The sequence below is a fragment of the Exophiala spinifera genome (genome assembly GCF_000836115.1).
Source record: "Exophiala spinifera strain CBS 89968 unplaced genomic scaffold supercont1.3, whole genome shotgun sequence".
NCBI lineage: Eukaryota > Fungi > Ascomycota > Eurotiomycetes > Chaetothyriales > Herpotrichiellaceae > Exophiala > Exophiala spinifera.
The window spans coordinates 727,572-742,539 of record NW_015622515.1 but is presented as its reverse complement, the minus strand read 5'-3'; the positions used below and the strand labels follow the sequence as shown (position 1 = coordinate 742,539).

Sequence of the window (14,968 nt, the reverse complement as noted above, 5' to 3'; positions counted from 1 at the left end):
AACGCGCCAGTGCGTAGGCGTTGACAGCTCCGGCCACTTTCCCATCCTTCGGCCCGGTACGCGCCAGCACGCTTTTCGAACTCTATACACCTGGTTTGACGTCCCCCGGGGCCGTTCAAACTGCGACATCTTCTCCGTCAATGGTCGCATACATAGAGACCGGAATGGAAAAGTCAACCACAGCAACAGAGGTGAGAGGTTTTTCGCAGAGGATGAGCGCATGTTTAATTGAACTGTTTAAATATCAACTTGGTCTCAGCCGCGCGAGACGAAAATGGTCCCCTCACCCCAAAGCTAGACCGCTCTCTTTGACGCCCATGTATAGAAACTCTCCCGTGGCTTAAGATTATAAACTGTCAGATCTGGGAAATAGAAATGCTCCGGCTGCCATGATAAAATAGCAGGCACACAATATGCTTCCCTCCAAGGCGTTCGTTCTTGAACAGAGTATCAGACAATTCACAAGGAACGTGGTGGCGAACAATGCCACAATCTCGAACAGGCCAAAATACATGGTCATTTCCTTCTGCATTATCCAGCCGGAGAGAACCACAAGCGGCGTTACAAACAGTGAAATCTGAACGGACGAGCCAACCGAGACGCCGATTGCCAAATCAAAGTTGCCTCTCGCAGCGACAATGATAGCAGTGAGCAACTCGGCACAGTTGCCAGCCACAGGAAGGATGATGAGGCCGATGAATGCTTGAGAGAAGGGACCAGAGGAAACCATGTCGTCGAGAGTGTTGACAAGAAACTCTGCGCACACAGCAACAAGGGCGGATGACATGACAAGGATCAATATCGATGTCTTCCGTCCAATGACAACCATCGTCTCGGATATTGCGTCCACGTCGCTTGTCGAGTCAATATCTTCAACATCTGTTGCCGGGTTGCTACCCAGTAGAAATCGAGAAAGATTGGAGCTGGAAGCGGCAAAAGAAAGTCTTCTGGAATCCGCCCCTTGACTGCGGCCGCGTCGACGAGACTCTCGCGAGCGTGACCGGTGCTGCGTGTGATGTTGGTAGATTGAATGTGCACGTGCCATCTTCTTGTCTTCCGCGGTTGTTGGTGTCCTGTCGTCCATGAGGCCTCGAGACTCCTCATCTCCATCGCTGTGGTGTTGGAGGTGGTCATCGTCGTGACCCTCTTCGGACCTGTCTGACTCCACCATAGGACTCAGCTCCAGAATGTCCCTGTTCCTATTGGCCCCAGGCTCCAGGCCATCCACTGACTCCTCATCTTGAAAGCGTATCGATCTCGGTGCCATAAACGAGGCGCGGAGACTGTCGCTATGACTGCCGCTTGTTCTTCGGCTCGCTGTGAAACCGGGAGGGTGATATGAGACTGTCGAGACAGATCTTCTGATCTGAAAGAAGATGTATAGGATATAGATAGCCAGTAGCATCAGCGAGGATACTCGGCTCAGTATCAGGGTGGCAGCTTCTGCCTTAACATCGTCGGTGAAAGAGTGGTAGAATGCATTCTGAGGAGATCAGCATCCAGGAAGCGCGCAAGAAAGACCTACCCACAGGTACAAGGAGACTGAACACGGACACACTAAGCAGACATGCCAGACCTTGTGCTTCATCCTGGTCGTGCCTTTGCTCATGGTTGTAGTAGCTTCCAGCGAGGATTGCAATGCCTAAGATGAGCAGCAGATTTACGAGAATTGAGCCCAGGATTGAAGCCTGGACGACTTCGAACTTGTCATGGTAGAGTGCCGCTCTGTTTCTGTTAGTTCGACCACAGTCGACGTGTGGATTCAAGGCTCACATGCTGTTCGTTATCAGTAATCGGGGTATGCTTGAGAGCGAGGATTTGCTTACAAGAGAATGATCTCGACCAAATTGCCAAAAGTAACATTCAATAAAGCCCCAATGGCATCACCCGACTCCCGCGAGATATTCTCGGTGGCATACGTTAGGAGAGACGATAGCGGAACAACGGCGATGACATTCGTAACGAAGACTATGACTGGATGTGCGCGGATGAGGTAGCTGGCAATGGCGATGGGAACAACGACAAGTAAATAATTCAACCACGAAGATGTGGCTATGGCATAAACAACGGCAAAGAATCCTGTCCGTGATCGAGGCGAAGGAAAACGCTCAGTTGCTGCGGTGTTGGTGGAGGTGGAGACCTTCGAGGAGAGGCTGGAACGACCTAGTGAACACGCGTTCAGTCACTCGTCTTGTCTCGGAGTCAAAGCCTGAACATACCTAGGAGCCTAGATAGATGTATTGAGAACGCGCTGGCATCGACATCTCGTCAGCACGGACGAGGATCAAAGTAAGAGAGAGTGCGCGAATATCCTACGTGAAAATCTTGCGTCGCCGTGGCACGTGCTCTGGCGGATGGTCAGTACGGAGGCTTCAGTGTGGAAGGGCACGACTTACCTGGACTCATCGCATGAACCTCGACACCCTCGTGCGACGAGGGATCAACAAGGGGGAAATAAAAACAAGTCCATGGTTTTGAGAAAGATATTCGGCTAAGCTAGGAAAGGTGCTTGCGAGCGGCTGTTGAGACTCGGGCTGAGAAAGGCCCAAATTATGTGGCAGATAAGATGATTTACTCGTCAACAGGTCTTGGTGTCTTGGAGCCTCCGATTTGACAGATATTCACAGAGTCTGGAGTAGCTGGAAAAGCAGAACCTTATTGTCCCTGACTAGAGGCCCAGCTAGTACAGGAAGAGGCCAGTCTCACCGTCCCGTCTTGCCGGCGGCATGACGGCGACAGCCACATTCTCACCAATGGTGATTTTATATGAGCCATTTTTCCCTCGCTAAAGCCCTCCTCACTTCCAGCAGTAGCTGTGAGAATGGAGATGGAGAAGGGGATGGACATGGACATGCAAGTACAATAGACACTAGTTGGCCCATCCCCACGACATCCCCTACGGCTTGCATCTGGCATCTGACTGCGGCAGTCAAGGGTCTTGTTGATATGTGTATGTGTGGAGTTTCACACTACTGCAGCTGCCAATCAATAGAGGAGGGCCCGTGTTAACACTCCCATGCTATGATGCGCTGTCATCCACATAGCTACACAGGAGAAGCTGATCATTTCCCAGATGCTATATATCCCTCAAGCGAGGGTGCGAACGCTTTCGCCTGCTGGGTGTAGAGTTCCAGTAGAAGTCCAAAAATTGCTCATTCAGGCTGGCAGCAACCACTGTCTTCGCGCTAGCTATACTCCCTTATGCAGTGGAATGGGCCTCTCTCAAGCTGTCCTACAATACCATCCACGCTAACACGATGCTAGACAAGTCTGCAAGACTAGCTTCTGTATACCTCCGATTCTGAAGTTTCAGAAGCACGACGAGGCAATAGCTGATACGATGCCTCGTCTTTGGCCGCATCTAGGCTGATATGGAACGTTGACGCGAGGTAAGATGCGTACCGAAGGCGATATGCCTCTGTGATGTGGTCCATCGTGGAATTTTGACCGGTAATCGTAGGGGTGGCTACTCTGGTATCAGCTTGTTTTGCCGTCACCATGAAACATTCAGAAATGACCTGTCGTCTTCGTGACCTTGGTCACGGCTTTGGCCCCGGAAGGTTCCCAGACGATGATAGCTTCAGGAGTAGTGGTCGAAGGCCCCGGTGCCATGATGTTCACTGATAGAAGGCAGAATTCTTGAAAAGCAGGGACTTGATCGAGGAGTCAAGGCACCAAACCTTGGAGGTTCATGAGATCCTGGGAAATGGTGCAGATGTCCCCCAACAACTCCTACTTGAGCAGTCCTCTCACCAAAGTCTTATATACTGCGGCATCAAGACCTCGGCTTCAGAGCAGAGTTCCCACACGGTCCAGCGCTAGACACGGCCGGAGACAAAAGAATCATTAGCAGGCCATAAGCGGATACCGTCTGGTGCATCATTACTCGTGCCAAAATGTACTCTTGCAGACCAGAAGTTTGTATGAGATATTATTGTCCGCACTAGTACAGGAGGAACGTATGACACTGTATGTGCTGTGCCGTACAAGAAAGTCAATGTTTTCGTGGTGCAGGGCATTAGTATCCAATCTCAGGCGAACCTCTCCAAGGTGACATTTGATGTCAATCAGTCACAAGGGGAAAAGTATGTTCAGACGAGTCAAGGGGATTAGTTGAGCAGTCTGACTCCTCACCGCCTCCTAGACTGGTGTCTATCCGAATCTTGACAAGATTTTGTATTGTTATTGCGCCATCATGGCAGCTGAGCTCTGTGGTAGATGTTTCTCAACATGAGCATCCGGGAATTGCATCATCGTTATCGCTGTTGTCGTGCATGTACGAACTTGAAGACTTCTAAAATCTCAGGAGCTTGATAGGTACCTGAGATACAAAGTCAAACGCATCGGACAGATAATAAATGCCCTGAAGCAGATCTCACCATTGCACGTAGTTGGAGGTGCTTAAGACCAGGAATCAGCCACCTGCGGCTGCAGACTTGGCGCCGGGTACGGAGAAATATTGTTCCGTACGCCGGCTCACTAAGCTGCTTCAATCCCAAGTCCTTCACTCGCATTTCTCAAGTGGTACGTGCAGAGTACATAGGTATTTTTCTTTCTCCTTCTCAGCCACTTCCCTCGAGCGATCCATACTCCGTATATATCTCTACCATTCATTTGCGTCCTTTCGATTCACCGGCGATGCATCCCATAGCTTGAACTTCCCTCAATGCAACGCTCATATTCCCGCGACTCCGCTTGTTCTCCGCTTCGATTCTTTTCATGCAACCCCTGATCTCAACGTGATCGCATCCAGCACCATTTGTATCGATGGCCTGGCCAGACTTTGCGGCAAAAGATACCCAGGTAGGCAATGCATCGGAAAATGGTTAGTCGAAAACCGTTTCTCCACGCGAGCAACCGTGCGAAGTGCGACTGTGACTACGAAAAACGTGGTCTTGGGGAGCCTCAAAGCTGCCAAGAGGGAACATCAGCGTCTCCCTCGATCGACCAAGGCTTCGTCTCTTCGTCAAAGTCTGTTCCCATTGCTATTTTTGTGCCAAAGCTCCCTTGGCTTCCCCCAAACTATGATCCTACCGAAGACTATTGTACTTATTCATCTAGACCAGCGCCATGAGGGACGTGCCCTTAATATCGTGCACAGCCCATCCCGCCTTTGTGGGTCAAGAGTATCCAACAACTTGATGCGAATGAATGCTACTGTATATGCCGGTCAACTATTGCCACTAGACTTCTATTCAAGTACCTAGTGGTTCAATGCCGACGAGGGAAAAATGCATATAAAGGACAAGATGACAGCGTTGCACGGTCCCCGAGCTCTCGCAAAGCCCTGGCTCATAGACAAGCGATCAAATACACACAACTAGACGAGAGCGTCTATTCTTCGCCATCGCCACAGCCGCCGCCGCCATCATGCGTTCCTATCTCAACAACGCTGCTCTCCTGATAATCGGAGCTTCATCCCTTGCTGTTGCCTCCCCAGTCCGAAGGCAGAGCAATGGAACAGGGACTTATGAGATCAAATGGGGCCCTTGTTCAGACGATAGCGACAATCCAAATCTTGACTGCGGAACCCTCGAAGTACCCATGGACTGGGACAATACCGGAGGCAGCAAGATCAAGCTTGACGTAGCCCGCCTCAGGACCAATGGCACCAACAAACTTGGTAGCATCTTTGTTAACCCCGGAGGTCCAGGAGGACCGGCTCGTGATATATGTGCTGGCCTGTCTGAGGAACCGGGCGAGTTTAGCAACCTGCTAGATCACTACGATATGGTCTGCCCCGACCCTCGCGGCGTCGGGCCCAGCACGAAGGTTGTTTGTGACGCTGATCTCTGGGCGTCGACGCCTTCCTACTTTGTCGACGACGAAAACTCCTGGGAGCAAGTGCTAGAGTTCAACAAGGCCCTGGCCGAATCCTGCCTTAATCTGACCGGACCGCACATGGGGTTCGTAGACACCGAATCTGCCGCCAAGGACCTTGACGCACTGCGCATCGCGGTCGGCGACGACAAGTTCAACTATCTCGGGTTTTCCTACGGGACGCAGCTGGGCGCTCGCTACGCCGAGCTCTTTCCGGACAACATCGGCCGTATGGTTCTCGACGGTGGCGTCGACCCTTCTCTCTCCGAATATCAAAGCTACATCCACGGTAACTGGGCCATGAACGATGAGCTTGAACGCTTCTTCGAGTGGTGCGACTACAACTCTTCCTGTGCGCTTCACAGCAACAGTAGCAACTCCTCCACTGCCGCCATCTGGGATACCTTGATCGCTCGTGCCAACGAAAAACCGATTCCAGCTCCTGGATGCGCAGCCAATGCTACCGGAGAGGCTGCGGGAACTTGCAAAACGAACGCCACGGGCTACGACATCATTTTCAAGCTCGAGGATATTTTCCAGCTATACTCGAATTGGCCAAGGCTTTCGGAAGCGATGCAAGAGGCCATTGATGGCAACGCAACCATTCTGTCCGTCGACTTTAACCCTCTTGCCTACGCCAACCTGGCCATCGGGTGTCTCGACAACCCGACCGAGTCGACCACGTATGACGAGCACGTTGCACTGCAGAACCTCGGCACGGCCATGTTCCCACACGCCCTAGGCAGCAGCATGCAGCTTCAGTTTGCGACCACTTGTATCGGGTGGCCTTTCAAACCTAGAAACCCGCCTCACGTGTTCAATTCGACCGCGGGAGATGATTTGACCCCGATCCTCATCGTCAACGCATACCATGATCCCGCCACGGGTATCTCCGAGGCCATGGGCTTGCATAGACAGATCCCCAATTCTGTCTTCCTTGCTCGGACCGGAGACGGACACACGAGTTATTCTGCTGATCAGGTTCTGCATGACGCTATAGATGCCTGGTTGATCAATGGGACGATGCCGGCTCAGAACACGGTGGTCGTTCAGGAGTTGGATTGGGTCCCGACGTATGAGTGATTGGGTTAATTTGCTATGATAATACATCACTGTAGAACTCCTAAAAAGTTTCATTGATCGCACATGCCACGTTCCAATAAATCCGTGGCTTGAAGCTTGGCTCACCGACGAAGTGTCAGACGCCGCTACTCGCCATGAGTACTGTTTAATAGAAGTGCGCTGAATCGACGGAGCATTCTAAGACGCAGGAGTATCGCACTGCGAGATGGCGGGACGAGATCCATGTGGTGGTGTCAGGTTCCGAACTCGATCTCATGTCCATCCGGTATGAGAGACGGTGGTTAATCAGCGGGAGCCTCCTCCGACGTACTTGCCAACAACAAAGGCGCCCTTCGCCTTTTACTCCGCCGTAAATGTAGGGCGCAGTACAGAGGCTCACTTGGTCTCTCGGTCCCGCATCGTCATTGCAACCTCCAGGCTGCACGCTTCAGGAATGACTTGTTTCTCGCCTGCCCTGTACTCAATGATGCATGTTTGAATTCGACTCGACATCGCCGCCCAGAAATATCACACCCCCGTCCTCACCTTGCGTTTCCTGTCAGGACCCTCGCCGTTCGTCCAACCCTCAGGATTTCCGAGAGATAAGCCACTCATCGCTGCCTTTGCAGCTCACCAACGGTCCTTCAGCGTACACCCTCTTGACCTACCGATACGTCCAAGAGAGCGATCATAAACAACATGTCAGGCCTCGAGAAGGCACTATTCAATCTCAAGGTACTATTCTGTCCGACCGTCCCTCTGCCATCTGGAATATCACAGGGCACCCTGCAACCCTGCCTTGAATGCCTGCGCATCTTTCCTAGATGTTCTCGAAACCACTCACTGACATCCTCCGCACTGTGTAGTTCACTTCAAAACAATTGAATCGCCAGGCGGCAAAAGCAGACCGCGATGCCCGCGCCGAACAAGCCAAACTCAAGAAAGCTCTCACCCAGAACCCCCCACAGCCCCAAATTGCCCGGCTATACGCCACAAACTCGGTCCGAAATTCACAACAGAGAATCCAGCTACTGACGCTTGCGGCCCGCATCGACGCAGTCGCTGCCAGAGTACAGACGGCCATCACCATGCGGACAGTGACAGGATCCATGGCGCAGACGGTCAAGGGAATGGACGTTGCCCTGAAGAGCATGGACCTTGAGAAGATAGGCGCCGTTATGGAGAAGTTCGAGTCACAGTTCGAAGATCTTGACGTGGTCGCCGGGTACTATGAGGGCGTGGCTGGCGGTGTGGAGAGCCAGCAGGTCGGCGTCGAAGGCCAAGGAGAAGTCGACGCCCTGATGAACAGAGTTGCAGACGAAGCTGGAGTCGAGTTGTCGCAGGAAATGGAGCAAAAGGTGCCCGAGCACGAACTGCAACAGGCCGAGAGTGCGGAACGGGCGAAGCTTGAGGAAGGGTTGGGTGATAGATTACGGGCGCTGAGGAACTGAGCGGGCGCTCCGAGACAGCGACTGAGCTACTTTTATGAACGACTATGAGGCACGACGGATCGAGGGGCAGAACATGTCCCTAACTAATATCTCATCGTGCTTATCTGAGGGACAGGCGGCGATATAGGATATGTTGGAGGGGGGAAGGTAGTATATTTGTTTGTTTCCAAGTATTGAGACGTCTTCATTCTTCAGAAGGTATTTACAAGCTGGATGGGACTATTGACTAACTACCTACAATAGTAGCTAGTTCTTCCGTGCTACGCCTTCGCCCTCGCCCTCGCCCTCGCCCAGTGTAACCTGGTTTTCGTGCATGGCCTAATGCGTTCAAGTCATTGTGAAAGGAGATCCATATGGGGCACGGAACAGAGAACCGTAGAACAGACGACGACTGACTCGGTGAGTACAAGTAGAACACACACACACATAGTCGTACTACAGGGAGTCCTGTTTCTGTCCGGCTTGTCGTGACGATTGGGCCGCGTGAATTGCTGACGAGGATACCTGCGGGAGGGAGTTTTGGCCCGGAGCCTCAGGACGAGTAGGGCGGTCGTGCTGGTACGCTATTCTTCAGCGGCACATGTCATGTCCATCGTCTATATCGTGTCGTGTATACCGTATCTGGTAGCCGACACGATCGCTCTGGGAAAAACGAAGTCTCCGTGGTGCCCTGTCTCCCAATGACTACTACATACTGGGATCCATGGCGGGGTGTTCGGAAACAGTCTTGTCTCGCTGTAGCGATCAGTGATCAGTGACCGCAAAACAACGCGGAACCAAGCGTGATGGGGACGGAACGGAGAGAAAGACAAGGAGCCATGATTACATCCGCTCACGTGATCGAAGACATCGTCAGCTGCATCTTCCCGCAAATAACCGGCGGATGCCGCAAAGAACCTAAGCACGAAAGGGTGAGCACGACACGGACCTGACTCCATGGGCAATGTCAGAACGAACTTTCCCCCGCCCCAAGTCTCTGAACGCTTTGACAGCCGTTTATGCTCGTGCCGCTGAGTCCATGCGATATGTGTCTATGGAAGGGAGAACAACCCAGAAGACGGTTAGGTAGTTTGGTATGGTCCAAAAAGCACAGTCTCATCCTCATTCTCATTCTCAATGAAAGGGGGTATCGGCACGGTCGTCTTCACCGTGCAATGGAGATGTGTGGCTTATAGTAATCTGAAACCTCCTTCATCAATGCTTCCCTCACTATCGAACCGCACAGCTTTGCATACGGGTTCGTCTTCACTGCGAGCTGCCGGGCAGTTTCGTTCCCGTACCGTCCCCCTGTCCCAAGTTCCCGACTCGCTGCTTCCTCGAGAGAGTCCGTCGTCTCGTCCTTGAGGCTGGGGATGGCGCCCAACATCCCCCGGTTTCTCTCGGACTTGCTGGCCATCAGGAGGAGGTAGCCTCTGTGCGTGTGGGCTGACGCGAGCACGTTCGCGTCCATCCGACTGACGGTATCGCGTAGCGTGTTTGGTGTGGCCAGTGAGATGGCACGAGCGAGGTCCTTGAAGATGTCGGCCACAAGGTCTGGATTGCCGGGCAGATCTGCATCCTTGGTCAACAGTCGCCGGACTTGAGCTCTGTTGTTGAAGGCCGAAGCGTACGACGGTTCCTCTTCAATGATGGCGGTCAATTCGGAAAGCGCCGACTGAACGTCCCGTGCGGCTGGGTTCTCTTGGTCGAGCAGTCGCAGTACGCTTCGTTCGCGTTCCTGGATCTGTCGCATCGACGAAGAGTCGAAGTCCTCGGAGAGACAGTTGTCGATCTGAACGGTACTTGACAAGGAGGATTCAGGGTCGAACAACGCTCCCAGCACCGACGAATCATTCTTGCTCAGTCGCGGTGCCTCCATTGTGTCCCAGAACAGAGCCGCCCGTAGTTCTTAGACACCCTTGTAGAATATACCGCTGGTGAGTCAACTAAGAGATCCAATGTTGTTCGTAGCGAAGTCAGCGAATCGAAAGTAAGACTAAGTGGCTGCTGGTCCGAATAGACCGAGAGAGATAAACGGGGTGGTCATCATGGTGGGTGGGTGGTGACGAGGACGGTCCGTGTTGTCACAGAGAAACAGTAAGTATCCGTGCCCACCCACAACGGCGAACAGATAAAGATACCTCATTCCCAGGGTTGTTCCATTGCGGAATTTGGAGTCCTGATAAGACGGAAATATCATCTCTGACACTGTCTGTGACTCTGCTGCCGTCAGCGAACTTGTCCTAGACCATTGCACCCATAGCCCGGAGCTCATATCGACACCATGGCACCCATCGCGTTAGCCCCTGCACCTACTCCAAGTCATGAACTTGCCAGCACTTTCCAAGACCAATATTCTCTACAAACACTTCCGAAAACCTCCAAAAAGGTCGCCAGCTACCAGGGCTATGACCATGTGCACTGGTGGGTTGGAAATGCGAAGCAGGCGGCTGCCTATTACATCTCCCAGATGGGGTTCGAAAAGATCGCCTACCGTGGACTTGAGACCGGCTCCAGAGTGCTCGCTTCACATGTGGTGCGCAATGGAGACGTAACATTCGTCCTCACGTCGCCTTTACAGAGTCCAGAGGCCACAAATGCCTCGCTGTCTGAGGATGAACGACAGACGCTCAAGGAGATGCAGGATCATATGAGAGCACACGGCGATGCGGTACGCGATGTGGCTTTCGAGGTAGACGATGTGGCCGCGGTGTATAATGCCGCCATTTCGAAGGGAGCACATTCGGTACAACCACTTAAAACCATCCGTGATGAGAACGGGTCGGTGACATACGCCCAAATCCGGACCTATGGAGACACCATCCACACCTTGGTTGAGCGCCACCAGTACCATGGCGCATTCCTCCCCGGCTACCGAGCGGTCAGTGAGGTTTCCAGGGCATCCAAATACTTACCAGAGGTGAATTTGATGCATGTCGACCACTGCGTAGGCAACCAAGATTGGGATGAAATGGAGGCTGCTTGTGAATACTACGAGAAAACTCTCGGCTTCCACCGATTCTGGTCCGTCGATGACAAAGACATTTGTACCGAATACTCGGCTTTGAAGTCAATAGTCATGGCCAGCCCTGACGAAAAAATCAAGATGCCGATCAACGAGCCAGCCAAAGGCAAAAAGAAATCTCAGATCGAAGAGTACGTCGACTTTTATAATGGTGCTGGGGTCCAACATATCGCCCTCAGGACGGACGACATCATCTCGACGGTGACCAACATGAGAGAGCGAGGTATCGAGTTCATCAGCGTGCCAGACACCTACTATGAAGCCATGTCCAAACGGCTGAGCTCTGCAGGTATGAAGTTGAATGAGGATTTTGCCACGCTCAAAGAGCTCGGGATCCTGATCGATTTTGACGAAGGCGGTTATCTTTTGCAGCTCTTCACGAAGCACTTGATGGACAGGCCAACAGTCTTTGTCGAGATCATCCAGCGGAACAACTTTTCTGGCTTTGGAGCAGGAAACTTCAAGGCTTTGTTTGAAGCGATCGAAAGGGAACAGATGGCACGTGGCAATCTCTGAATCTGAGATATTGGAACTTCATTTCCCGTTATGTTGGAAGCGTTTCTTGGATCATGATTTTAGCTAGCGAATGAATTTTCCCTCGAAAGCTGTTCGGAGATCAACAGGTCCATTATTACCCACTGCAAAAGGAGGAGCGAAAGCGTGATTCACCCCGGAAATGGCCATCTGTAACGGACCAGATCCATGCCGGAATGTAGGTAGAGAGATAAGCGACGAGAAGAGTGCCTGACGAAGAGGCTTAACTTGAGAGTGAGGTGCAAAGGAAAAAGAAACGAGGGTGAGGGCGGCTAACTAACTTAGTACGCTGATGCTTGGCAGGTATACGCTAGGCATCTACATAGACACCTTATAGGGACAACAGCACCTAAAATGGCTGTTTTTAGTTGATGAGCATGCCTAGTTAGTCGCCCAGTAGGCCTACCTACCGCAGTGAGCTCGTTGGCGGCCCGTCCACCCCGCTTGAAGAGTGTGCGGGTGGTCCCTTTAATTGATCGCTTCTGATCTTCCTGTACCACCAGCCTACCTTTCTTCGACCTTTTGATAGGGCTATCCCTTCCCATCCAGAGAACATCTCCATTCCCAGCATGCATTATATCCGAATAGCTGGACCTACCGTGTCAGGATGAGTGACACAACACCATTGTCATCGCGTGTGAAACAAGCTTGCGAGCCTTGCCGGTAAGGCTACCTCCGGGTGGTGGTCACTCTGTCCATACTGGTCTTGTGTTCAAGTCGCTGAGATTGTGCCCGCTCAACAGGAAAAAGAAGACCAAATGCCCTGGTGAACGACCCATATGCTCCTTTTGCAGCAGGCTGAATCAATCATGCACGTACCCGATACCAAACGCTGGTCCACCCGTTGACAGGGTTGAAAAACCACATCGCGCTCCCAGGCTCAGGGTAATTGTGCCCTTCTTGATTCTAGGATCAAGGTTAAAGTCATTTTACAGGACCGTCGCCATGCTGGAGACCGAGTTGACAGGTTGGAAGCAACGGTCGAGCAGATTCTCGGGGCTCTCAAGTCAGTCGAAACCTTCCTCGCGTTTGATATGCCTTGATGGACCTATCGCCCGATGACCACTCGGAGCAACTCTTGTGACCTGAGAGGATTTATCGAGATGATACTTTCTTTTAGCTGCGCAGAAAATGCGGTGCTTCCTTTGATATCATGTCCCTAATCCTGCACAGTACTCTCGTCGAAAGACAGCCGGACGAAGGCCCATCACATTCGCTTCTACACGCCTCACCACCATACCACCAAGGCCCTCCATCTAACTCGGCTCGTGGACATGGAGATCACAGTGGTGCTTTCGATGTGTCTCAAAGGTGAAGTCTCTCATGTCCGATCTTCCCTCCATGAAATGTTGTTACAATGCAGAAATTGCATAGCACCTCCTCAGATTCTGACCTTCATCAGACCATATCCTCCTCCCGAAGTTCTTCAATCTCTCCTCCAGATCTACATTGAACGCATATCCGATCAGCCATTACCTCTCTTCGACACCTCTTCCCTCCGTTCCACCGAGCTTTCAGGTGCCTTGCTCAATAGTTTCCTGGCACTCACTGTACGGTTTTCTCGTGCTTCATTTTTCGACGACGCCCAGTCCAAAGCAGTAGAGTACTACAAATCCGCTGCTCGGAATGAGTTGTTCCGATACGCTTCAGAACCGACAGGCTCAATTGCTGCATTGCAAGCCTTATGCTTACTCTGCCTCGCTGAAATCTACGATGGCAGAATGGTCAGTGCTTGGATGGCTTCCGGGGTAGCTGCCAGAGTGATAATTTGTTCAAACCTGGCAATATTGGAGGCTGGTAGGCCGACGGCACGAAAATCAGACCTGTCAAGGTGTTGCTGGAGTTTGCTCGTCCTTGATCGGATTCATGGCAGCAGTCTGAGAACCATACCCGCCATATCTGACGAGGGAATACTACCGGAGATGCCGACATCCATTGCGCACGTGTTCGACCGTGTCCGCGTGGCAGAACCTACACGTTACAATGAAGAGAAAGACGAGGGCATCAGGTCGTATTCTCTACAGTTGTTGATCACCTGGGGTCGTCTGATGCAGTACCTGAAAAGCATCAAACAAGGCAATCGTGAATATGGATGGGAAGCCAACTCTGGGTACGCTCAAATAAAGGCCCGAATGTCCGAATTTGAGACAATCTTTCCCGAAGCACATCGCTTTACGAACACGAAATTCCATGAGAAGACAAGCGCCGAACTTTGCAACGATAGAGCATACTGGGCCCCTTGGATCTTCACACAGTGTATCTATCATACCATCCACTGCACTTTGAATCACCCTTTCCTCCACGTCGCTCGCATTCATGGCGAGCAAAAGCTTCGTTCTCCATCTTTCTTACAGCATGCGATAGATCAGACTATCCTGCATTCTAATTGGGTTATCCAACTGCTCGCCCTATGTGAAGAAAGGGATTTCAAGATCTATGATCCATTTGTAGCCCATATGGCCGCAATGATAGCAACCGCTCAGTTCTTTCTGAGATTTTCCAAGGACGAAGCTCTTGGATTAAGAGCTACCCGGGATTTCGAGAGGCTACAAGACTTTGTGACCAAGTCAGCGAGTGACCATCCACATCTCCTTTACACCGTAAGTCCTCTCTTGCTTAAGCAGGATCTTTGCCTGATGGGAAAACTCTGGAGCTCCAAATGATACATTTCTCCGACAGCGAGGAATCGAATGACTGACATTGGTCTCCAGAAAGCTAAGCTGTCCAAACTTGCACAACTGGCCGCCCCATACAACGATGCTACTCGAGCAGTACAACCGCCCAAAGTTGAGACAGCCTTACTCTGGGATTTGCTTGACTATGCTGTATCCTCATCGCCGACTATGAGCAGCGGCGGGGGCCCAGTGGATGATGTCGAGTTAAGCGTCAACACCCAGTTTCTCCTGCCAGTGGACCAAACCACAGCTCCGTCGACTGTTAGAACGATCCCGATATCCAACAATAGCTCAGAGCCTTTCCCCCCGAATTTCTGGGACGATCCAGCATTGGCGTTCGACATGGCAGATTTCTCAAACTTGCCAGATATGTCTGCTTTTGCAATGCCAAAGGATGCCTGGGTCAATGGCCTCCTGTAATG

At 51.8% G+C, this 14,968-nt stretch overlaps 7 protein-coding genes across 7 annotated transcripts; 4 read left to right on the top strand and 3 right to left on the bottom strand.

Moving 5' to 3' along the window:
* Window positions 1-346: 346 nt before the first annotated feature.
* Window positions 347-2,406, bottom strand: PV08_04008 (calcium/proton exchanger; the record flags this gene model as incomplete). The annotated part of the gene is made up of 6 exons (XM_016378357.1): window positions 347-1,483; window positions 1,530-1,725; window positions 1,827-2,163; window positions 2,220-2,251; window positions 2,317-2,347; window positions 2,397-2,406. 6 exons carry the CDS (start codon window positions 2,404-2,406, stop codon window positions 347-349), a joined length of 1,743 nt encoding a protein of 580 aa, XP_016237034.1.
* Window positions 2,407-3,278: 872 nt separating this feature from the next.
* Window positions 3,279-3,612, bottom strand: PV08_04007 (uncharacterized protein; the record flags this gene model as incomplete). The annotated part of the gene is made up of 2 exons (XM_016378356.1): window positions 3,279-3,466; window positions 3,519-3,612. 2 exons carry the CDS (start codon window positions 3,610-3,612, stop codon window positions 3,279-3,281), a joined length of 282 nt encoding a protein of 93 aa, XP_016237033.1.
* A 1,758-nt stretch (window positions 3,613-5,370) lies between these two features.
* PV08_04006 (uncharacterized protein) lies at window positions 5,371-6,903 on the top strand (the record flags this gene model as incomplete). Its single annotated transcript, XM_016378355.1, has 1 exon — window positions 5,371-6,903. One exon carries the CDS (start codon window positions 5,371-5,373, stop codon window positions 6,901-6,903), a length of 1,533 nt encoding a protein of 510 aa, XP_016237032.1.
* Window positions 6,904-7,581: 678 nt separating this feature from the next.
* On the top strand, window positions 7,582-8,333 carry PV08_04005 (uncharacterized protein; the record flags this gene model as incomplete). Its single annotated transcript, XM_016378354.1, has 2 exons — window positions 7,582-7,617; window positions 7,749-8,333. 2 exons carry the CDS (start codon window positions 7,582-7,584, stop codon window positions 8,331-8,333), a joined length of 621 nt encoding a protein of 206 aa, XP_016237031.1.
* Window positions 8,334-9,477: 1,144 nt separating this feature from the next.
* Window positions 9,478-10,191, bottom strand: PV08_04004 (uncharacterized protein; the record flags this gene model as incomplete). Its single annotated transcript, XM_016378353.1, has 1 exon — window positions 9,478-10,191. One exon carries the CDS (start codon window positions 10,189-10,191, stop codon window positions 9,478-9,480), a length of 714 nt encoding a protein of 237 aa, XP_016237030.1.
* Window positions 10,192-10,596: 405 nt separating this feature from the next.
* PV08_04003 (4-hydroxyphenylpyruvate dioxygenase) lies at window positions 10,597-11,853 on the top strand (the record flags this gene model as incomplete). The annotated part of the gene is made up of 1 exon (XM_016378352.1): window positions 10,597-11,853. The coding sequence occupies one exon, from the start codon at window positions 10,597-10,599 to the stop codon at window positions 11,851-11,853; it is 1,257 nt and encodes a 418-aa protein (XP_016237029.1).
* Window positions 11,854-13,145: 1,292 nt separating this feature from the next.
* PV08_04002 (uncharacterized protein) lies at window positions 13,146-14,966 on the top strand (the record flags this gene model as incomplete). The annotated part of the gene is made up of 2 exons (XM_016378351.1): window positions 13,146-14,471; window positions 14,583-14,966. The coding sequence occupies 2 exons, from the start codon at window positions 13,146-13,148 to the stop codon at window positions 14,964-14,966; spliced, it is 1,710 nt and encodes a 569-aa protein (XP_016237028.1).
* Between the last annotated feature and the right edge of the window lie 2 nt (window positions 14,967-14,968).